The 24032-nt window shown below is 37.6% G+C and overlaps 1 protein-coding gene across 9 annotated transcripts in view; it reads right to left on the reverse strand.

Annotated features, from left to right (window-relative positions):
* Positions 1–24032, reverse strand: part of CPED1 (cadherin like and PC-esterase domain containing 1) — a 138277-nt gene that overhangs the window by 48245 nt on the left and 66000 nt on the right. For all 9 annotated transcript variants that reach the window (XM_039726890.1, XM_039726892.1, XM_039726891.1 and 6 more), the window contains 4 exons: positions 18903–18970; positions 18532–18576; positions 16481–16667; positions 15532–15700 (listed from right to left, as the gene is read on the reverse strand). In XM_039726890.1, coding sequence (XP_039582824.1) covers positions 15532–15700; positions 16481–16667; positions 18532–18576; positions 18903–18970 — 469 coding nt within the window. The remainder of the gene's footprint in view (positions 1–15531; positions 15701–16480; positions 16668–18531; positions 18577–18902; positions 18971–24032) is intronic.

A 24032-nucleotide genomic window follows, 5' to 3' on the forward strand; every position in this document is an offset into this window, starting at 1 on the left:
CGAGGGTCACTTGGATGCATTAAAATACAAAAAATTATTTCGAACATACTGAGCACTTACACAGAACTGGCAGGTATGCACAGTCCTAGTCTCTTTGGGATAAAGTCAGGGTTTGGTACAGGTAACAAAACACAGGTATTGAGGGTCACTTGGATGCATTAAGATACAAAAAATTATTTTGAACATATGAGCACTTACACAGAACTGGCAGGTATGCACAGTCCTAGTCTCTTTGGGATCAGCAGCTTGAAGGAAGATGTTGATATCAAGCTTCTGATGTGACAAGAAGTGAATATTGAGGCAGTTGATACATGCTCCCTTTCTCTTTCTATCTTTTTCATGTGGCAGTTCCTAGTAGTTCCTTGATCCTTTTCTAAAGTGATTTCTAAAGTGATAAAGCAACCTAAACTAAGAGATCAGAGTGACTGTAAACATTCCTTAGCCCTTCTCTCAGCAGAGTGTGGTGTGCCCAGGAAAAACCTTGTGCCTTTGTACTCCACTGAGGCAAATAAAGAAAGTTGGCTAAGGTGTAGGGACCACCTTGAGATATCAAGATAGTAATTTATTTAAATTTTTAAGCCTTTTCAGGTTCTTAAAAGGCTTTGGGTTTTTTTGTTTTTTCTGCTGTTGGTCACCATCTATGAAGAAAACATAGCCATATACAAAATGTCTGAAGGAAGAAGAAAATAATGAGAAGTCCCTAAAACACAGGAGCAATGGGAAAACACAGGTACTATTTTTATTATAATCTATTAGTGAACTAAAGATGTTGCAGCTGTCCCAAGGTATTTTATAAATCAAGGCAATCTACAGGACTGTAGTGGGTTTGCATGGCAAGCTTTTAGTACCGGGAGGAGCAGCAGTAAGTACTCCTCTCTCTGAAGAGGAAGCAGTAGCAGAAAGAGCATGTGGTGAACTGGCCATAATCCCCATTTCCCATCGCCCTGCACCACTGGTGGAGAAGGTAGAGAATCAAGAACCAAGTTAAGCCCAAGGAAGAAGGGAAGGGTGGGAAGAAATGTGTTTTAAGGTTTGTTTTACTTTTCATTATCCTACTCTGATTTTGATTGGTAATAAATTCAACTAATTTCTCTAAGTCAAGTCTGTTTTGCCAGTGACAGTTATCACTGAGTGACCACGCCCTGACCTTATCTTGGCCCACAATCTTTCATCATATTTTTTCTCCCCTGCCAAATTTAGGAGGGGAGTGATAGAGTGGCTTTGGTGGGCCTAGGTCAAGCCTGGGTCAACCCACCACAAAGACATATGAGGAGTAAACATAAATAAAATAAACAATTCTAATGGAAAAACAGGAAGTTTCTCACACCTAAAACAGAGGTACAGGTTTCATTCAGAAACTCTCAAACCATAGAATCATAGAATGTCCAGAACTGGAAGAGACACATAAGGATCACTGAGCTCAGCTGATCACTGGCCCTGCCCAGGGCAGCCCCCCATGAGTCACACTCTTTGTCTGAGATCATTGTCAAACACTTACTGAATTCGAGCTCAGCTGATCACTGGCCTTGCCCAGGGCAGCCCCATGAGTCACACTCTTTGTCTGAGATCATTGTCCAAACACTTACTGAATTCTGTCAGGCTGGTGCTGTGACCACTTCTTTGGAGAGCCTGTTCCAGTGCCCAAACATCCTCTGCATGAGAAACCTTTTCCTAATATCTAGCCCGAATCTTGTCTGACATAGCTTCATGCCATTACAGTAAAATTGCTGGCCAGAACATTGGTTAAGTGAATTAGACATAATCACAGACCTTTAAACCAAATGCCCTAGAGAATACAGCATCTCTTTTGCAGGGACAACACTGTGTAAGTGAAGGTGGCTTTATTTTGTAGTGACTTTCAGAAGAAATTTTTTTCATGGGGTTATGCCTTCATTAGAGACAAAGAAATAAAAGAATGACAGGCTGAGACAACAGTCCACCTGTACCACATATTACTCAAATTCTTTACTGAAGTCCAGAGGACTTCTGCATATGGTGGCTCATTGTCATGCCTGTTTCACTTTTCATGCCATGCTTAGACATTAAGCCTCTCACAACTGCTCCTTCTTAAATAAACTCCAGAAGCCTTTGATCTGTTTTCTACAAGGCTTCCCAGCAGATATTGGCATCTACTTTATTTTTCAAACACCAGTGGAATGAGACTTATGAATAACTTCTGTCCTCTGAAGCAGTCTGGTTGCAAACAGCTGAGTACATGCCACTCAATGGAAGATTTATGATCAGCAACAGAAGTTTCTTTCCCTCCTAAAACTTTTATATTTTTCAAGGTGAGAACCACTGCCAGTGTGGCCAACACATAAAGACTAAAAGTTTTACACTGAAGATCCATGACACTAATTTGGAAAACTTGTAATCAGATTAATGCACAAGGCATCTTCAGGTGATGTTTAAAGTGGAATTTTAAAATGTATGCATTTTATTACAAAGTGTAGGCATTATCTTCAGGGCATCAGGATTCTGAATTTGCATTGTCAGTCACAAAAATACGAAAAACACTGGGGGAAAAGTCTTAGGTTCTCAAATGAATTGCCACAGCACTGAATACTGCCAGTAGAATATTGCTGTGTTTCATACAGAGCTGTACATGTAAATGAACAGTGAGATAACTGGAAAATATGCTTGATTCAATACAATTAAATGAGAAACAGAGCTATGTTTAATCATAAGAACATGAAGAAAAATCTAAATAAATAAATATATTGCAAAATAGACCACAATAATTCTTTATAAAGAACATAATATAATATGATATGATATTGCAAAACCTAGGGATCCAACATAGCATGAGAGGAATGTTTTTTTCTTCTTTGAAATACAGCAAAATATGCTCTCAAGCAATGTTTCTCAGCAAATAGGCTGTCTTTAGCAAAAGGGCAAGGACTCATTTCAAGAGTGGTAGTATATGTAAAAGTAGGTAAATGACCTTCAAGACTCCATTTAAAGTTCAAGCTCGTTTTCTTCCAGTAACTAGTCAGACCCTAGGTCACCCTTACTGAGGTACTCATGTATTCCACTCTGTTTTCTGCAATGCATCCCAGCTTTTCTCTATGAATTTAGTTTTAACTGGTTAGCAATTTCATTGCAACATTCTTCAAATAATTTTGGCAGATTATTATAAATGTTTATATGTATTTCAATTTGACCAAATAAAAAATAAATTACTGGGTGTGATTTTCATTCATAATCCTTAAGTTAACAAGCATCTGTAATGGCTGGAGCTTCTTGTCCTAAAGGAAACAAGACTGGGCTTGATGCTGACCTGACTGCAGCTACTCTGATGTGACTAATTTAAATTTTCCCTTGTTTATATCTACACAACCTATCCCTGAACAAAATCAGAAACACTTACTGTCCACCAGCATTCCACACTCTTTTATGTTGCATTATGTTTAGTAAACACCTAATGTAACAAAATTTATCACACAGGTAGCTCATTTTATTTGTGCAGCTAAACAAAATAGATTGAAAGCACACACACAAAGGATTAAATGGCCTGAATTCCAGATGGCTTGCTTGCTCCATAAAGTAACAGTATCTGCTGAGATGATCGTGGTACTGTAATTCTTTCTCCTTACCAAATACATGCAGTAGGAAGTTTTTCTCTGCTCTTTTGTCATCTTCTTTGCTGCTCTCTTATTTCATGACCTCTGAGTTAATCCTTCTATTCTTCCTATTAGCGAGTTTAAGCAGGCAAACTTCAAACAGAATAGTGATGGGTCACAAGGTTTAATGGGCATGTAGATAATCATCTAAATTACATTTCTGCAGCTGATGGGCCAGACAGGCTTAGAGAGTAACTTTACCAGCTTTCACTGTTAATCAGCAAGGATTGTGTGTCTCAGTACATCTGCCTTTGCCTGCCTCCCCGAGGGCCTAGGTCATACTGACTGATTAACAAAGGCAGCTGCATTAGCTTTCTTCTCCTGAAAAGTGTGGCATGGAGGCCCAAATGACTTGAAAGGCAAATGTGACCACAGCTCAAACACCAAGCACTCTTCTCATCACTGTGGAATTGCTGGCCCTCCTCTTGCAGGTTATGATACTCGGCACAACAGTTGTTGCCAATTTTCATGATCTGTTAACACTTAGGAAGTTTTATGCTGAAGGCTCTTCTTTCACATCTATTGTGGTATCATCAAGGGGAAAATTCAACAGGCTATTTCACATTTTCAGATGAATTTGAGAGCAGTGTATGAGGTGAACTGAAAAGAATACACCAATTGAACTGTCAATAATGAATGCCCTGGATTTCAGCTTTAAAACACAGACTGTAGAGGGCCAGGTAAGGAGAATAACAGTTCTCTGTAGGATACAGAGATTTTACAGCTACAGAAATAGCAATGGATCTATACTGTGAAACTGATTTTCTCAGCAAAGTGTATCAAATATGACTCTCTTTGTTATATATGGGTGATTGTGTTTTATATAAATGATTGTGTTTGTGTTTTGTGATTGTGTTTGTGTTTTATACCTACCCTGATTCCAAAAGGAACAAGAGCAGTGGTGGACTGGCTTCCTGATTTTGGCAGAAGTTTGTCCTTCAGGTGTTGGACTCATCTTGCATAGTAAATGCTTTTCAATTACTCATTTTACTGCTCTTTATCAAGTTGTTAAACAAACACAAAATCAGGCCAATTAAACTATGATTATCTATGCAAGAAGCTTTTACCATCTTACTCAGGAGCACCATAGGCAGAAACCAGCAGTCTTCAGAACAGTAAAGCCTTTAATACATTTATAACTCTGTACAGAAGAGAATTTGACAAGGCAGCTAGCATTCTATTTTGGATCTCAATTAAGAACATTCTACAAGAAGAAGCTACTGAGGAACAAAGTAAAATAATCTAGAACACTGACTTCCTTATTTGTCTCTTGAACTTCAAGAAAAGAAGTAGGATTCTGAGTTTCCTAAGTTTTTCTAGATGGAAGTACAAAATGTCTAAGTTTCTGTGACCTAGGTACAACTACTTCTGACCGATGTTAGAGACATACATTAATTAAGCTTCTACAGTTCTACAGAAGAAATACTTCTACAGTTCTCCAGTCCATGAAGTATGCAATTTCTGAACCTTCTTAACAAGGGTGAGCAAATGTCCCACTTTTATCATGCACAGGCCCAGAACTAAAGGACTGCACCATCTTGTGATAAAATCTTCAAGTCTCAGTTTTGTTTGAGATATTCACTGAGATATGGAATTATCCCACTTCCCATTTTTTATGTGGTGGCCTGAGTAAGTTATTGACACCTGGAGCCACAACATCCACAGCTCTTTCAAGGAGAAAAAAAATGGTCAAAATTCTATATGAGATCATGAGACCCACAGCAGGATTTTGGTCATGTCCCTCCCGTCTTTATTAAAATGGCTCACAGAGAAAACAATCTGCATTTCAAATACACATTATGATGGTATAGCTGGAAGAAGTGACAGCCTTTTTATGCAGTGCAACAATAAAACACTTTACTCTTCATTGTTCTATTGTGCCATTTAGGTGAATTGCAGAACTATAATTTTTGCTTTTATTTTACCAAATTAGAATTTTATGACTGTCATTAAAAGTCTAGACAAATTGCTATAAAGACTTATGATGACATTACTATTACTCATTAGATTTCCCTTCATATCTTCATACCAACCTATACCCTCCACTTCAAGGTTTTCAATGCCAAAATGCCACCAATAATTTCCACTAGCATCAAAAGCTGAGATGATAAAAGACCAGCAATTATTTCTGGAGATGCAGTGGGAAGTATACTCTTTTCTACAGACTAATTTTTTTTCATCCTAAGAAATAAGTCTAGTTAGGCTAGATACAAATTACATGGAAGCCAAAGGGAGCCTTTTCCCTATTCAAAGGGCTTAAATTAAGGATATTTTTCTTTTCCTTTACTATTATACACATCACAAAATTGGACACAGAAGCTGTTACTAAACCCAAATGACAGTCCACTTGGAGAGTCCCAGAACTGGAAGAGCTGAGGTGTAACAACTGTATAATGAGGAACGTGCAACTTCAGTGTTCCTCAAACGTGGCTCCAGACAGTTTTACCATACATCCCTCATGGTATGTCTAGGAACATGGCAAAAAAGTCTTGTAGAGTAACAAGCTCATGTACCAGAAGCTGTGATATTCCATTAACATGTAGCTGGAATGGCCTGTGTGCCATGTAGCACAGGCACTTGGTTTGCTCCTTGTATTTAGAAAAGCTTGTGCACAGTCAGCACAAAGAGACCCTAGCTCCACTGCCACATCAGCCTTTTAATGAGTGCCACCATGCACCAAAAAATGTAACCCAGGCACCAGAGAGCCCTGGTGTATCACACAACGATATTGAAGTTTAACCTTAACAACTTTTGCTTCAGCACAAACTGCAGTGATCATTTAAAAATCCCACAGATTTATGTTTAACATATACTTTGCAAATACTTCACCCATATGCCTGTACTGATTTGTCTGTGATTTATAAAGTGGCAGTCTGATCATGGTTGTAATACTTTGTGTGCTGTCATACAGTGCAAGTTATTTCTAATTATGAACTTTCTCCTCATGAATCAGACAGAATTCAATACATTGACAGACTGCAAACACTGACACAGCTATTTACCCAAAACATAAGCTAAATATTTCAGTTCAGAAACTTTGGATGACCCCTTCTTCTTCCCTACCCCCTTCAACCACTGTACGTTTAAATGTCATTGGAATTTCTAGAACTTGTAAAGGAGAACTGCTGAACTCAAACTTTCAAGCTTCCATACTTATGTGGTTCATTCAAAGACTTGTGAGGCTTTATGTTTTACTGAGCAGTTAATTTTTAAGTCCTGATATTGTATAGTTGGAAATGGAAGCATCAAAAGATTATGGGCTTCACTCTACCTTCCTAATTTAGCCTAGTTAATGTAAGCAATGCAAATTCTGACCCAGCATGATGATTGAGACAGCTAAGCTAGGTTCCCTGTGGAATCATGGAACAACAGCAGCTGGTAGAGGGAAGAGTCCTCAAGGACATCATCTGTTCCCCTCCAGACATCTCAGGTGCCTTCACAAGGCCATATCATCAGCACAACACAGGGCATGACACAAGAACCTGTCTCTGCCTGTCCGGTGTCTGGCTCCAGCAGTGCCTTTCTGAAGGTAGGAACAGCCAGAAGGAAGCAACCCAACCAGTCAGGCTGGGCCAGGACCCCTAAAAACACTCTTTCTCTTGGCCTCAGGTTGAAGTGATTTGAGCATGTGGCTCCCTCTTCTTCCTAAAGGGCCATCAGTCCACCAAGCTATAGCTCTCTGCTGAACTGCACCACAGTGCAGCAATGCATGGAGAAATTACTGTGTAGGGCAGAGAGAGGAAAAAAACGTCTGTGGTATGAGGAATCTTTTGCAAAAGTTAGTGCTACCAGTTCTCTAGCAAAATGTAATTGATTCCAGTAGTGTTACTGGACCTGTATTATATTAAAAACATCAAAAATAAGAGGATCAAAAAAAAAAGAAGGATCATAACTGAAAATCTAGATATATGGGATGATTGCCTGATAACTTAGCACAAACAAAAAACCACATAGCTGACAAAAATTATATAAAATTAGGTTTTCTGATAAACTCTTCCAGAGAACAGTGTTCTCCCAGGAGCAAAACTGCCTACCCAGCATTACTGTCATCTGTCTCCTTTCACAGCCACCCACAATGATTTGCTGCTATTATTTAAAAAGACATTTTAATCCTTAGGTTAAAGGCAAGGAATCAGAAAAACCTGGATCTCTTCCAGTCTGTACTAGCAGTCTGTCATGGGCTCAGAGATAGCAGTGTATCTACAAAATCTGCATCAACAGCACTCCCCATCCTGTAGCACCTCCCCATCCTGTAGCACCATAGGGAGCAGGTATTGTAAGGAAATGTCCAACCATACACTCTACTAGTACCAGTGGGATTTTGTTCACATGTTGCAATCATACAGGTCACAATTTAACTCCCTGTTATTTTTAGTCAAGCAATTATGAGTTTCTCCTTGGCTAGTTTATGGGCAGATCTTCATCTTCTCTAAGCTGTCATGCACACTCATGGGATTTCAATTGTATGAAAGGGAAGAATGGCCTGAGCACACAAAAGAATGGAATTGTCAGGTTGTTGAGGTTTATCTTTTATCACATAATTTTCTACTAATGACATTTTTCTGTGGCAGCTTAACAGCAAAATAACAATTCAAGTCAGGAGTCACCTGAGTATCTAGGAGGGTGGGACGTTCCTGGTAAGACTGTGCTAAATTACAAACACATAAAAGAAGAAAAGAATGCTAGGAGATACTACATTTTCCACTGCTGAGGAAGGAGGTGCAAACAACTCTAGTTGTGTCAATAAATTCAGCAGTGCTGAAAAGTGATATCACTCCTGACTTAAGAAGTTCTTATCCACAAGACTGCCAACCAAGGAAAAGGAACACTGGAAAAACTAAGGCTGTGCCTATAAAATTCTCAGTGTTTAAGGCCTAATTATTATAGCAACTTTAAACTTCTTCTGGCTAATGATGATAAACCAAATTAGTTCTTTGGTGTCATCTCAGTCACTATTGGCTTATAATTGTTGAACCACTGAGTATTCATATAGATTGTCTCAAAGCAGTTTATCCATCAGTAATCCATGTTACACACCATTTCCCAAGCACAGTGCATTGTCATAAAGACAAATGTAGCTGCTGCTACATGGAAACATCTGCTCTCTTCAGTCTCTGCCTGAAACTTTTGGAAACATTTCCTGCAGGGTATCTGGTATTGATCTTGAATCACATGTTAAACAGGAAACTTGGCTACATAGAGAAGACTAAGCGTGACAACTATAAAATCAGGAGTGTAAGGAAAATACTGTAAACTGGAAGACTGCAAACTTTTCTCCAGGCAGCTGGTGTCAACATGAAATTGAGCCTTAAAGTTTGGGCTCTGTAATGTGGCATCCCCAAAGTATTGGAGAGGAGGATGATGATCCTAGTCAGGCACAGTCTACTGGAGATACAGAATAAAACTATAAATTTTTATTCCATGCTCAGAGCAAGAGATGCCTAGATAGAAGCACATACAGACTCGTTCTTTTGGTATTCCTTTCCATTTTTTTCCCAAGTGGTGCCCATTGCTCTGTGTGGCCTCTTCAGAGTGCAGCAGATGTACCACAGAGAGCACTGATTATATGAACTCGTGACTACCAGATGAGAGTGCAGGATATGAAGCTAACTCTGTAGGTGAAAGATGGGCTTGACTCCTAGAACATTATATTAATTCCTTAAGATGATGGATCTATGCTCTGCTGTGGTTTTGGGACATTTCCTTAAAGCAGCAGATGCTGGTTGCTGATTAAGATGTCAGCCTAACAGCAACATCCTGATTCTGAAATCCAAAAGGAGTTTAGCACAGAACTGCATAAACGTAAAGAATATCCATCACAATTGTTAATTGTTCCTCTGACTCATCTACAGAGCAATGCTTTAAATCATCACAAAAGTCTTTGGTATAATTAAGAAAATGTGGTAAGCCTTCTCTCCCCAGTGGTATAGATGTCAACAAAGACAGAACATGCTGACTCTACAAAGTTTGCTCTATGATACATACACAAATTAACCCTCTACATGAAAATTAGCTAAATGTATTTATTATTTACATCTCTCCCTTCTACATCATCTTAAATATACTTTTTAAAAGCACCAAGTTGTTATTCAGTTTAGGTCTTTGTTCAGTTTATACTTACAGTGAATGGTGATTAAACATCCCTTGATCTTGAAATACTTTAAAACACCTTCAAGTAATTTTCTAGATTACTCTAAGATGTTGTCTCACCTAGATATTTAGGAAAATCACAAAAAAAATCAGCAGTTTTATGTAAGTTAATTCACTCATAAGCATTGCCTGGCATATATAATGGAAAAGAATTCAGCTGTATATTTCTGTCAGGACAGATACTCAATCAGTACAACTTGGAATTGCTCCCCTGAAATTAATTGAACCATGCTGACATACAGCAGCTGAGGATGTGAGACCTCAGCTTCTTTGTATGGCAGTCTCTCTCTATTAGCTCTCTATTTTGCGGCTTTCACCTGAACTGCTGACAATTTAACACATGTTCAGTTTGCTATGTATTTGCACCTCAAGGCTATATGAACCTCACTTTGTTTTTCCTGAGAAGTGGGTTGCAGTCACACAGAAACAAAATAATTTACAGGTTAATAGTAATGCAAAAGTACTTTTAGTGCTGTGTGTGTTTTCATCTATAAATCACTTCTGCAATTTTTGAACATGAAGCTCCTGTTCATTTAAAACCAGCAAGAGCTTTAAACCCAATCTCAATGTGAATTTCTTTCATGAAGGAAAAAAAAACCTGCCTTAAACAGCACCCACTAACCCTCCTTCTGTGCTCAGCAGCTCATTTCTGCCCCTGCACTTACCCCCTCCTTGTGTTCACGTAGAGAAAATGACAACCTTATCCTAGAAACTAGTTCATCTTAAGAAAAGTTTTCCCATCTGGTTCATGGGTAGCTGCAGGCAGGGAAAGGGATGCTTAAGTTGGCATTACTCCTGGAAAACATTACTGTCATACTGTGCTCTCACCAGTGTTTCTGAGGAAAATTTAAACTTGGCTATTTCAGATCTAATGAGTGAGCTTTTTGGTTGTCCCAGCCACTCCCTCCTTGAAAAAAATTAGCATTCTGGGCTACACAATGGATAAACTATCTAACAGTTACACTAATACAAATTCTGAATGCTAAAAATTTTAAGTCAAATAGTCCTCTCTGAATCAAAACGTCCTCTTTTGAATAACAAAAACAACAACAACAAAAGAACTAAAACTAGTTTTTTGATGTCTGGGGCATTTTTATGTTGCTTTCTGAAACATTCAAAACCACAAAAAAAAATTTTCACCAGCTCTGTACTTGAGAAGGCAGACAAATGCCATGCATGATTGCTCCTATAATGGATATTCTTTTTTTTTCTCTAAAAGGGAAGTAAGCTAAATTTGCACATAACATACAGTCTGGTTGCTGATATAATTAGACTGTAGTTCCACATATGCACTTTCCATGCTTTTTCAAACAAAACACTCAAACTCAGGACTGCTAAGAGGGTCAGCTGCTGCTACAATAACCACAGCAAAACCCAAGAGTCTGTTCACAGCATTTACAATGTCCTTAGGAGAGAAGAGATGGGTCGTTTGCAAGGGTGGTCACACTGAATCTAATGAAGCTAATGGGAAATTCAGAGAGAGTAGTGTGCATCCAGCCTGCAGTCCCACTGCAGGAGAAGCTCTTTGTTTTTTTCCTAAGCTATTTGGTTGGGGGTGGCTCTTTGTGTTTTGGTGCTTTGGGGTTTGGTTTTTTTTCACATTATTCGATATTTGCAAGGTTTGTTTTTTAATCTTTGCATGAAAGTACCAGGCAAAGAGTTAATACATGTTTCCATAATTCATAGTTTTTACTTCTACTGTCTGGTATGAAAAGCTTTGCAATGGCAATAGCACACAGTTTAAAACAAAGTAAAATAATTCTATTTTCCTTTGGAAATATATAACCTGAGCTGAAAAAAAAAAAAAAAGGTATTCTCATTTAGGTATTCTCTCTCCTGAACACAAAAATGAAATTACTTCCTTTTTTTTTTAAGGCTTCTTCCTTTCTAAAGATTTTTTTCATCTCTACTCCAAAAAGTCTGTTCAAAAGTTAAATATACTTAATATGATAGTCTTAGGTGTTAATTGCATTTTGATCAATGGGAGTTTAGTAGACAGACAGAGAAACAAATACGTTGTTGCTACCATCTTGTTTCCAGCTGCACTGCAGCTGTTTAGTGTTATACATCAGCAATACTATGCCATTATCTCATCATAAGCTCTGTTGGGTTTCTTAAGCTATCAGGAAAAGAATATGATAAAAGGATTTACAAAAATACAAGAGATAATAATACATAAGATGTTCTATAAAAATCAGGGAAGTTTTTGAAGCTGTTCTGCAAGTTTGTTCTTTCAGATCTGCAAAAGCTGTAGGACAGCCAGAATATCAGCCCACTGCACTGCATTGATTTTGGAATCAAATGTACAAATGCACAAAAGAAAATGAAAGAGAACGAAATACACGATGCTATAAAATATAACACTAGCTATACATTGCTTTCAATATAAATGCAAACCCAAATAAATATCTGTATTATTAAAATACAACAACAATAACAAACCAAACCCAAGCTCACCCACAACCAACCAACTGTCCAAACAAAGAAACAAAACAGGCTATGTGGCAACAGGACACTGTAGGTACAAATAGATACAGAGGTTCACAGGGTCAAAAAAGGTTCCCTAAGCACATCAGTAGTTAATCCCCATGATTGCAACTAGGCAAATATTAACAATCAGAGGCAGCATCCACACATTTCAGAGGTATAGATAGATCTGTTTGCATTTTAAAGATAATGGGCAGTGCAAGAATGAATAAAATATTTTGTCCTTTATGACAGTATGTACATAGTGTGGGATCTTTCACTGAGAGTGATGCAGATAACTGTCTTAAGAGCTCACTGCTTTTTCTGCTGACTGCCTTGGACTTTGACTATCTTCCATATCACAGCTTCAGAGGTGATAATGAAATGGCACCACTTCTTTCAAGGAGACTTAATTTGAATATTGTCAGCAACTGCACAAAATTAAGTTCAAGCAAAAATCAATAACCTCTCTATTTGCAGTCCAAACAATACTGTCAAAATGCAGAACTCAGAATGGAAGGCAACCAACCTGCTGAAGGTGCTATTGTGAGATCACAGTTTATCCTCCACTAACTGGTTTTAATGAGGATATTACAGATGCTATCAAAAAGAACAGGAGACAATGCTTTTCCCCTTTTTAGGGGTTGCAAGGCTTGGAACCACACACTTCTCAACTCAATACCTTGAAATTAATCCAGGATTATTCAACTGCATGGGAATTCTTAGACTGTTGGAAACCACATCTCACACTCTGTCTTTTTTTATAAGCTTCCTCATAGTATCATCTTGCAGTGAAACCTGAATATGCTGAAGAGATTAAACATAAAAGAAAGTAAGGGAAAAAATCTACTGGATAAGAATTTTAACTGAAGCCTTCTATGAGAAAGACCACACCACTATCAGTGGCCTTTCTCTCCTCATGTGTGATCCCACTTGTGCCTAATTAAGTGTCCAAGTGTCCAAAGACTCCATCAACTTATGTTGTATTTATCCCTTTTGTCCTAAAACAGGGTTTCATTATTAAGAGAACCACTTTCATTTCCATATTCATGCCACTGATGGGGGTGTATCAACGGGCCCTGCAAGACTGCATAATTTTCTCTGGTATGAAGAGCAAAATGTAACAATGCTGTTAAAGACCTGAGTTTTGTGCTGATAAAAAAAAATCATTCTAAGCAATAGGCAATACATTCTGTTCTAGCAAATAGGAAAAACTGCAGACTTTTAAATGTCTTAGAATGCCATTTCTATCTCCAGCTCCAGCCTTTGTTTGTTTTTTAAAGGCACTCTCTGATAAGTTTGCCTCTAACATATCTGAAAGTTCTTTTAGAATCTCATACTGTATCTTCACAGTGCTTATTAGATACCACAAGAATGCTTTTCATCCCATTTTTACTCTAAACTCCTGAAGTCATCCCTAGCTCTGAACAACTGTATTAGTTAGAGGATAGTTATTCACAGAGGAGCAGAAAACCAAGCTCAATCAAAAGAAATTTCTAAAACTCTTTTCATTCTCATCAGTCTAGATCTCTTTGCCTTCACAGTGCTTCTAATATTTACACTCAGTCTCATAAATGGTACCATAAAACATTAACAACAGTGTAAACTCTGGTGTCGGAAGATATTTTTTAGGTTGAATTCCTGTTCCTACACTCACATACTTGTCGCAAATAAGGAAACAAAAAGAGCTCTCCTCACATTTTTCAGCCAGTGTGTTCTCCTAGTAATATAACTCTAGTTCAACTTACTGCTGTTCTCCTTTTCATACTAAGTCATACTTAAGACGTCAAGTACGTTGCTGTACAACTGAACTGAAATCTCAGCTATTATATGTGTTCATTCTTATTTTGCTGTAGTAACTACTAGATGTAGGGTTGAGTCAGTGCAAATAGTAAGAAGATGGTCCTTGACCTTTTGAGCTTGTAAGAGAAGTCTAAGAGACAGAGAATAGGTGGAGGGCCTGACAACACCACAATCAGGTATTCAGGTCAGCAGTCGGTACACGGTGATTACTACCTACATTTTCTCTGGCAGTCCTGATTTGCAGATTGAGATAATTATTGTCAACATATAATTTGCTATCAACATTTATAATCTCTTTGACTCCTGTTTTAAGCCCTAGTGCTTATTTATCCATAAGAAAAACAAAATCCCCACCATATATATGCTCTGCCTTCTACCACCCTGGTCTCCCAACCTCTTCTGCAGTATATGGAAAGAAACCAGGGAAGGGAATCAAGTTTTGCTAAAGGATATACTAAGATCTTCATATAGAAAATAAATAAAGATAGGATTAGATATCTGACATGAACAAGCATGACAGTTTCAACACAGTAGTTCTGAAAATTCTGCTTCCTAGTTGCAGAATTAATTGTGACAAAATATTTTACTCCTGGATGCTCTGGAATGAACCCACCAATCCTTTTAATCTGCCTAAAATTCCAAAGAAAAATGCACTGCTAGTGATTACCATTTATAATGTCGCTTCCTGCTTTGAACTGCCTGGTTTATCTTTGCCCATCATATCAAGCAGCAGCCAACACTGAGTCCTCAAACTCTGGAATACAAACAGCTCTGATGCAGCATGTGTCCCAGGTTTTCTCTCTTGTGCATAATATTTTTATCACTATAGTTTCACTAACTGAAATTTTCACTGTTACTTTCATTAGTTGTCTTCCATTTTTGTGTCTAATTTAGTTTGAAATCCCCTTTCCCAGCCTTTATTAAGCTATATTGGATAGATTGCACCTTTTTTCATTCAACAGACCCACTCCTTCCTAAGGACTGCTATTTGTTGGGAGTAAATTATGTGCATTCCCAAATTTGTATTTGGCTAAATGTGATGTCAGCAACAGTCATCTCTTCCTTTGGAATTATGAGTGACGCTTTTTTTATTGTGTTTATTGATGTAGAATAAACAGTTTTCATTCATAAATTATGTAGCAGTATTTGTTTTGAACACTCATAAATGGACAGTCATCATAAATATATTTCCTGATAAAAGGATTTCCATGGCTTCAATGTCAGAGAAAGACAGTTCTAAAAAGTTGTAAGTTTTGGCTGACCAAGGTAAGGATTACTTAACCTGGAGCTCCCAAATACATGATAACAGGTACTCACTCTGGGCTTGCCTTTTATATCCAAAATGTTACATAAATGCTGAATTTCATATGATCTCAAAAAAACTAACTCTGCATAAGCTTTAGCTCATATACCCTAATTTATACCATGGGATGAACAGAAATCAGCTATTCCGCTTAAAGTGTACAGCCAAAGAATGCAGAAACAATACCTGCACAAACCCACACATCATGTAGTCATCAAACAAAGGGAGGCTAGGGCGGTCTTCTCGATAAATTGTGATTCTGTAGCTGCTCACAATCTCAGGGCTGGGCTGAGAATCATCCGTTAGGAGAATGATGACTTTGTTCAATCCAAGGCCAAGAGGGTAGTTAGCAATGCTGTATGACAAAATAGGAACAAAGTGCAATAAACACTAAAGAAACACAGAGTTACACTCTTTTATCTATGGCTACTAAACTTTACTTGCTCCTTCCTACTGCTACTTCTACAATTTTCTTTCTCTTACAAAATACATAAGCTTTTAAATAAAAGCAGTGGAAAATAGGATTTGTAAGTATTTGAAGACCTTTCAAGAAGAAAAAATATCGAGAGTGAAATTTAGTGAAAACAGTGGCAGTGGCAAATATTCTGACACGAAATCTGTGAAAGAAATCATTAAGAAAAATAGTTCCTGACAGGCCCAAATTTGTGATGAAGTCGGCAAGGAGAAAAATACAATCAGAAATTTAGCTAGCTGCTGAAATTGTCCACTAGCCAAACATGATGGATTCCCAGACAAACTGCTCAGAGAGATAAAGCTGAGCAAAGCTGAGCTGTGCTCTTCTTCCTTTAGCAGGGAAATAAATGCTGAAAGGCACAGAACCTGCATATGCAGGGCTTTTACTTTTCAGTGTAAAGAACATCTTGCAATTCTTTTTCATTATAAAAGAAAGAAATCTTTGAGGTTTTCACATATAGTCAGGTTGATTTCATGTTAACTTCAGTTAACATTAAAACAGGAAAATACTGGGGGGAAGAATTTAATGACATTTAAATGATTTAATGATTTGATTTAAATTATTTAATTTCCCTGCCTTGGAAACAAAAAAAAAAAAATCTGGAACATTATAACATATTTCCAAAATGAAGTCTTTACACTCATATTTTGTTGCTCATACCTTGGCCCTTTTTTGTTGTCAAGGTGTACGTGACATTGACAGTTAGAGGGTTCTGCTCCTATCTTCACTGTCACCATGTCAAATGGCACTTCTGCATAGTATTCTCTGATCTTTGGGTTAAACTGAGGACTCAAGTCCAGCTGTGGACTGGTGAAGATCTGTCTGATATGAGAGAGGGTATCTCTATCTGTTCCAAGAAGATATCAAAGAAAAAAAAAGCGAACTGTATGAACATTTTGTAATAACATGCAACTTCTGGCAGACTGATACCATGTACAGTGGCAAGATATTTAATGCCTAGTGATTGGAGACTCATAATCCTGCTGCAAAGTTTTAGTGGAGTTTGTAATGGCACTTGAGAGAAATCTGTAGGCCTTGGAGGGATTTTAAACATTCGGTGTCCAATCACTTAAGTCCTAGTCACAAAACTCAAAGCCTGGGTAAGCCTTTGAAAATGGAAGGATTAAGTCTGGGAGATCTGTCTCTAGTTAGTTAACTGAAACTTAAAGAAGAGGTACGCCAAAATTCATAACCTGCTTAGGTACCAGGCTGTGTACAGGGTTTATGTACAAATGTAATTTCCAATAAAAATCAAAATAAGTTAGACATACTCTTACTGTTCATAAGAACAAGTCACATGGAGATATCAAGACCCATGGGGTCATTTGCAGTACAGCTCGAAGAATGTTTTATTAAAATTCCTATATCAACAAATTCCAGCTCCTTTCCTGTGTAGGAAATCTCCACAGTCAAATCCTATTTGCTCAAATGTGTCCTTTATTTCATAGTGTTTGCCAAATTACTCATGAGAATATTTGCTGGCAACCTACTTATGACAAATATTTTAATCCAGCCTATTGGATTCAGATTTACAGTATAACACATGCAAAACTGCTTTACATATATATTCATTAGTACATGTTTTAAACTGCGTACTTCAGAAAATATTGCAGATAGGAACCTCCTTTGCTATAATATCTGAAAAATTTTGTGGCTCAAAATACTCAAAAAGTATGCAAATATTTTTATTTATACTTTGAAATATCTGTCTTGAGAAATAAAACAGGGCAATTTGAGAACTCTCTTGCATGGATTAAAATTTAAGGGAAGATATTCCAATGGAAGAACAGAATTTGGGCTAGCTTTGTAGGGGAATAGAGACTTACACATTGACACAGAGAAAGTATTTAAACACACACCATCCCCCGCCCTCAGATGAGTATAAATATTTCTCTATATTCTGTATGCCTTACTTAGAAATGTTGTCTCACTACCAGCTTAAAAATGAGGAGGAATTTCAAAGTAAAATTAATTGAGGTATTTTTAAAATAAAGGATCATGCAGTTAGAATGGTGATGCCACTTAGCCAGCCCAGAAGTATTTCTGGTCTCTATCTGGCACAATAGTTCCTGGAAGCAGCATGAGATCAGCACCTGAGGGGGCATGAGGCTTAATGGGTAGCAAAACATTTCCACTGTAGAGCAATGGCTTCACATTTAAAAATGTGCCCTTCAGATAATTTGAGAATGAGGAAGGCAGCAGAAAACATTGCTACCAACAAAAAAATATATATTTTACATTTTTACAGATATTTAAATACTTTAAATATTCTGACAAGCAGATATTTTAGAAAAACTCCTCATCTCTTAAGCAGCTCCTTAATACTCCATTATTGAGCTGAAGACAAAGCTTTAAACAAAGCTGATTAAACTCCAGACAAGTTTAAAGGTTTTTCCACAAGAACAAATGTATGCTGAGGTGATTGGAAAGAAGGGGAGCAAAATTCCATTGAAGTGTGACAAGAGATCAATGAGTTCTGGAATACTCATATTAATATGCACACACAGCAAAGTTTAATTTTAGTTCTGAGGCTTATTTAACATTATAGTCCATTTATTGAGTTTGTATAAACATTCTTGATACTTAAAAATCCTTTTTTTCTCATTAAAAGCCTACAAACACTCTATTAACTTAGAGATAAGGTAGAGAAACTCATGACATTTTTTCAAGATTTTTTTTCCCCCCTGTGCTCTAGAAAGACTTTTACTTACCATAATTGCATTGTCTTTCTCCAGTCCTACTGAAATAATGAAATGCTGAAAGATAAAGAGAAACAGATAAAAATTTTCTGTTCTCACTCTGATTACAGTCCTATTGGAGAAGTAACCATTTTCTACTTTTAAGAGACACATTGTACTTTTATTCTTTACAGTGCGAAATCTTTACTTTAAGCCTGCAAATGCTGCTTGTGAGCCCCACATAACAACTTACATAAGATAAGGAAAAAATTGGTCTTTTATGTGTAGTAAGCCAAGACTTTCCAGCTAGAATGCAAGGTAATGTGATCTAAATCCACATGTTATCAGAAATAATACAAATAGGAAAAACATACTGTATAAATGATCTCACTCTGAACCCTTACCTTCATGATTCTTCCTGAAGTCAGAAGGACCATTCTGCTTAAGACTCATGCTTTCTTGAGAAAGTTGCCTGTCAATTCAATAGCAGACATATTTCTACATGAATGGAAGGAACAGAAACAATGAAATATTTTGCAATACCATATGGTATCCCAGGGCACACAGCATTTTAGTATTCTCCATAGAAAAATGAACCTTCTGGATTTATATTCCCAGCATTAGAGATATTACCTGAGTGAACATAGCAGAAAACACACATTCAATAATACATTACATCAATAAAAAAAAAAAATTCCACAATATAGTTGCATTGCTGGGAAAAGGAAGAGTGGCTGTCACTAAGGAGAAAATAAACCAAACCGTGACTCTTAAACTGCTTCTATGATAGGTTATTTTGCATATACTTCAGATTAAATTTAGACTTTGTTCAAAAAGAATTAAATAAAAATGAAGGCATGTCTCCAGGGGATTATCTTTGTCCTGCGTTAGCATGAATTCCTAAAATGGAACCTCTATGTGTTTTGCTTTGTTTGCAAATTCAAAACAAATCATCTTTGTGTGCGTGTATATGTGTGTATATGTAAAATCTCTGTGAAAAAAAAGACAAGTAAATCGCAACAAATAATCAACATGTCACTGGTGCCCTCTGTGACACCAGTGAACTCTGCAGATTTTTTCTTTCAAGTAGAATTTTGGTAGCATGGCAGAAGAAGAGAGTGGGCTTCTCTTCGACCCTCTGGCTGATAAGATCTTTCTGGAGGTCCATTAGCATTTCTTGAAGCTTTCACTGGTTTTCCTCTATTTTCTTTAGAAATTTTCATAATGCAGCTTGTTCCTGAATACTGCAATTCAGATTTTGAAGAACACAAAGCCACTATCTGTGCCAAGGAAGGGAGGTGGCAATACTGTTGTGTGCAATCATCCATCACTGATGTTTCAACAGGAGCTTCTGAAAGCAGTATTGAGGTCAATCATGGAAGAAGCAAAACCGTCCAGTGATAAAAAAAAGCCCAGTGATAAACCAGATTTCTGCATTAACTTAATGAGATAAGGTAAGAAGCAACTGGCAGACTTGTGTGTGCAGGAAAATGTAGTTCTGAGCTTGCAGTGTCTAGACAACCACCCTAAATCCATGCAAATTCATTATCTACTGCAAAGGAAATACTTAACAAACTTTTGGAGGCCTTGCTTTCCAAGTTGTAAGTAATTTTGCACCCCTCTTTCTGCTTGTCAAGGAAGTAAAAGCTAACATCTGTCAAATACTGTTGCATATAGGTAAAGTCTTATAAAATAAGGGCCTTGTTACCCTTGTAAATTCATGGCTCAGGCCTGCTACTTCAGCTAAGTAGAAGAGTACTATCCCAAAGTGACTCAGCTGAATTAGAAGTAGAAAAACAAGCTATATAACCCTTACATATTCACATCATAGTGTATGGTGGTTGGTTGAATTATGCTTGTTATGATTTAAAACTATGTAACTGATAAAGGCCTTGCTGCTTAAAAAGGCCTGGCTTTTGCAATAAAGCAGCTCTCCTCTGCACCCGCCTGGGGACTATGCGTTTCTTTGCTTTGTATATCTGGCACCTGAACAAAATAAATTTTTTCTCTCTGCTGTTCCTTTTTTGCTTGCCTAGTCCCAAACCCTGTTTTACAGTGAAAGCAACATGTCTCAACTCTATAAAATGACAGACTTTGGTTTAGTCAGAGAACACCTCAGGAGTGTGGCGGGAGAGCCACCACAACTGCAAGGTTGCTGCTCACAAAGGAACAGCATGACCTGTATGAGTCTCAGCTCTGTAGAAACTGCAATTAACTTCAGACCGCATTAAGAGATATATAATAGCTATATCTGACTATAGAGGGTTACCAAAATATAATACTTGGAAATCATATCAGAGAAAAAAATTCAGATTACAACATGGCCAGCAGGACTGGGGCAGTGATTGTCCCCCTGCACTTAGCACTGGTGAGGTCACACCTTGAATCCTATGTTCAGTTTTGGCTTCTTACTACATGAAAGACACTGAGGTGCTGGAACATGTCCACAGAAGGGCAACGAAGCTAGGGGGGCTGCAGCACAAGGCTTATGAGGAGTGGCTCAGTGAGGTGAGGGTGTTTAGTCTGGGGAAAAAGAGGCTCAGGGGAGACCTTATCACTCTCTACAACTCCCTGAAACAAGGTTGTACCAGGTGGAGTCGTTCTCCCACGTAATAAGTGATAGGATCAGAGAAACCTTTCCAATATAAATGACTGTGGTTCAATGATTTTTTTCTGCTGCAGCCCGAGCCTTTTAATGATCAGCACCATGAGGCTTTCCTTTGTCCAAGCTCCTTGCAATCAGCAGACAGAGATATGATGCAGTTATGAAGCTCCTCCTAATACGGAGGGCTTTGCAGACTCCTTTCCTTCACATGCTGTTACTCAAGAAAGAACCTTCATCTGTTTGAGTGGCCCCCTATTTACTTAGGTATCTTGGAGATGGCAAGTACAGAGGTGCTCTTTGCCTACACAGTTTGCAGTTAGCTCTAATGAAACTAATGTATGCATGTCAGTACCCTTGGTGAGTGCATGCTTATCAAATGTACCTTGCAGAAGATTCCCAAAGTGTACATCCCAAAGTATTATGTGTGAACCTGCTCTTTAGGCATCTCTCTGATTCAGCAAACAAGGCATAGGATTGACAGTAGCAACAGTAATACAGCTCTGATTGTCTGTGCAATCAGACAATCACCAATGAAGGACATGTATAAATAGAGTATTTCACAAGATTTAAATATAAAAAGAAAAAAAAAAAACTAGCCACTTTAGGTGGCTCTGATGGATATGTTAGTTGAGAAAGGTGCAACTTTTAACGGGTCATAAACTCAAGATTGAGACCATATTTCAATATTCAGTAGAGTTATGAATTTTCTTTCTTTAGATGATGTTATGTAGTTCTCTCTTCAAAATAAGTTCTCTGTTTTGTAGAGTGTTTGTTTGGCTTCAGTCACAGTTTCCATGAGGGCATTTGGGTCCTTAAATGAAATCCCTTATGCTGATCTTCAGAAGTGAAATAAAAAATTTCAGATGCAAGAGTGGGATTAATTTCCTGGCACTTAATCCAACTCTCTCTCTTGTTTCCTCCTTCCTTCTGTCCCACTCCTGCCATTCTAGGTCAGTGACCTTAGCCTTGTCTTCCTTTGTCATTGCCTTTTTCTGTCCCATAGTCCAAAATATGTTAATTTCTCAGACTTCCCAGGTAACTGACATGACCAAGTTAAATTCCAAAAAAGTATTTTCAGCCCAAATTCAGTCTGAGAACTGATGCTTCCAGTTTGAACTAAAAAAGGGCTTGCATATGAGAAGCTAGAACCAATTTTCCAAATATATCAGTTGATTTAAAAAACATTTGCAATTCTTTCACCTGCTTAGGCTTTTGTCTTTTGCAGATACAGAAAGGTTAGTTTTACTCACTAATCTGATTCTTCCATGCAATCTCACATAGCCAAATATACTTTCCATGACACCTCATTGCCCCTATTCCAAAAGGCAGCAGTTATGCATGTCCTAGTCATATCATGAGCATAAACTGCATAGAGTTGAAAAAAGTACATAAAAAATGTCGAAAATTTTTTTTCAGAGTACACCTGAGGTGTAATATCTTAAACCAATACATCTGAGGTGGTAATTTTCACCTAGGCTGTAATTATTTCATTATAGTTTGAGATGAGTTTCTAGAGTTTTTCTTGTTTCTCCCGTGGAAGGAATTCAGAATGTTCACTAATACTATTTATGGCTTCAATACTAGTCATATAGATGAAATGAGTTACAATATGTAGACTAGGAAACATCTGTATATCCTGCCTTCATTCTGTGGTGTCATGATCAGTGAATGAAGAATTGTATGAGACCTCAGTCAGAAGTCACTACTTTTCCCATATATTTCTTGTCTGCTGGGACAGTCAGTTATGCAATCACTAGATTTGATAAAAGGAAATACCAGTTTTCCACAGCCAGAGAAATAAGAACTGTTAAACAAATTGACCAAACAGCCTGGCCTTAACTGAAGAAAGTCAGGAAAATTGTTCTGATATAAAGACTCGTCAAAGCTGGGGCGAAAAAAAGTTTAATCAACGCTCAAAGAGAACGCATACCTGAATTATTTGGGGAGTAAGTACAACTAAGCTCTTTCTTCCTTGCAATTAATTATAATCACATGCATATCTGACACATGCATCACCCTCACATGCATGTAGCTAAGATTTTGATTTAGCAATGTCAAAGGACATGGGTTTTTTATACAGTGAATGAAGAGAATGGTGTTATTAGTTAGCCACTGCAGAAAAATAAAGAGCAAAGAAGCAGATTGGCCTATGCCCTGGAGAAAGGTCATGGTACTTCTACATATTTATACACATACAATAATGTCGAGCTTGAAGGAGAAAAAAGAGGCCAAGGGGCTTGCTCAAAGTGAGTGAGTGGCACAGCTTAGATTAGAACAGAAAGCTGCTAAAGGCTGGTATGCTTTGATATGCAAACCTAAATATTTCTGCAAAAGGGCAAGGGCTTACATATGAATGCAAGCAGCTGCATCTTTGAGTTACTTCTCACAGGGAGTGATCGGAGTGGTCGGCAGCAACAACAATAATTTAGCACTTTCCCGGAACTGTGTATATTTAAAACACTAACAAATACCTAGTACAGTGACAAAGTATAAGCTGCCCTTTACAGTAAAGCAAAGACACATACAGATAATTATCGATTTGCTGAAATTTGCCCAATTCAATGAGGAACAAAATTAAAACTTAAATCTTACAGATGCCTTATATACTCACTACAGCATTTTCCCAACAAAATGTACATACTAATATCATTCACACATTTATCTTGAGACTCAGTGGAATGGAACATACACACTGTCTAATGTGCCTCTGTTCCCAAGTCCTTGTTTGTAATCACAAATGTCAGTAGTCAGCATGGCATACACGTATATGAAACATCATTAGTTAACAGATAAAGAAAACAGAAAACATATTTTGAAAAATTTTATACTAAACATAGTGTACTATGTTTGCTCCTTCCTTCCTTCCTTCCTTCCTTCCTTCCTTCCTTCCTTCCTTCCTTCCTTCCTTCCTTCCTTCCTTCCTTCCTTC

This window comes from Passer montanus, unplaced genomic scaffold (assembly GCF_014805655.1).
Source record: "Passer montanus isolate IOZ18808 unplaced genomic scaffold, ASM1480565v1 scaffold6, whole genome shotgun sequence".
Lineage (NCBI taxonomy): Eukaryota > Metazoa > Chordata > Aves > Passeriformes > Passeridae > Passer > Passer montanus.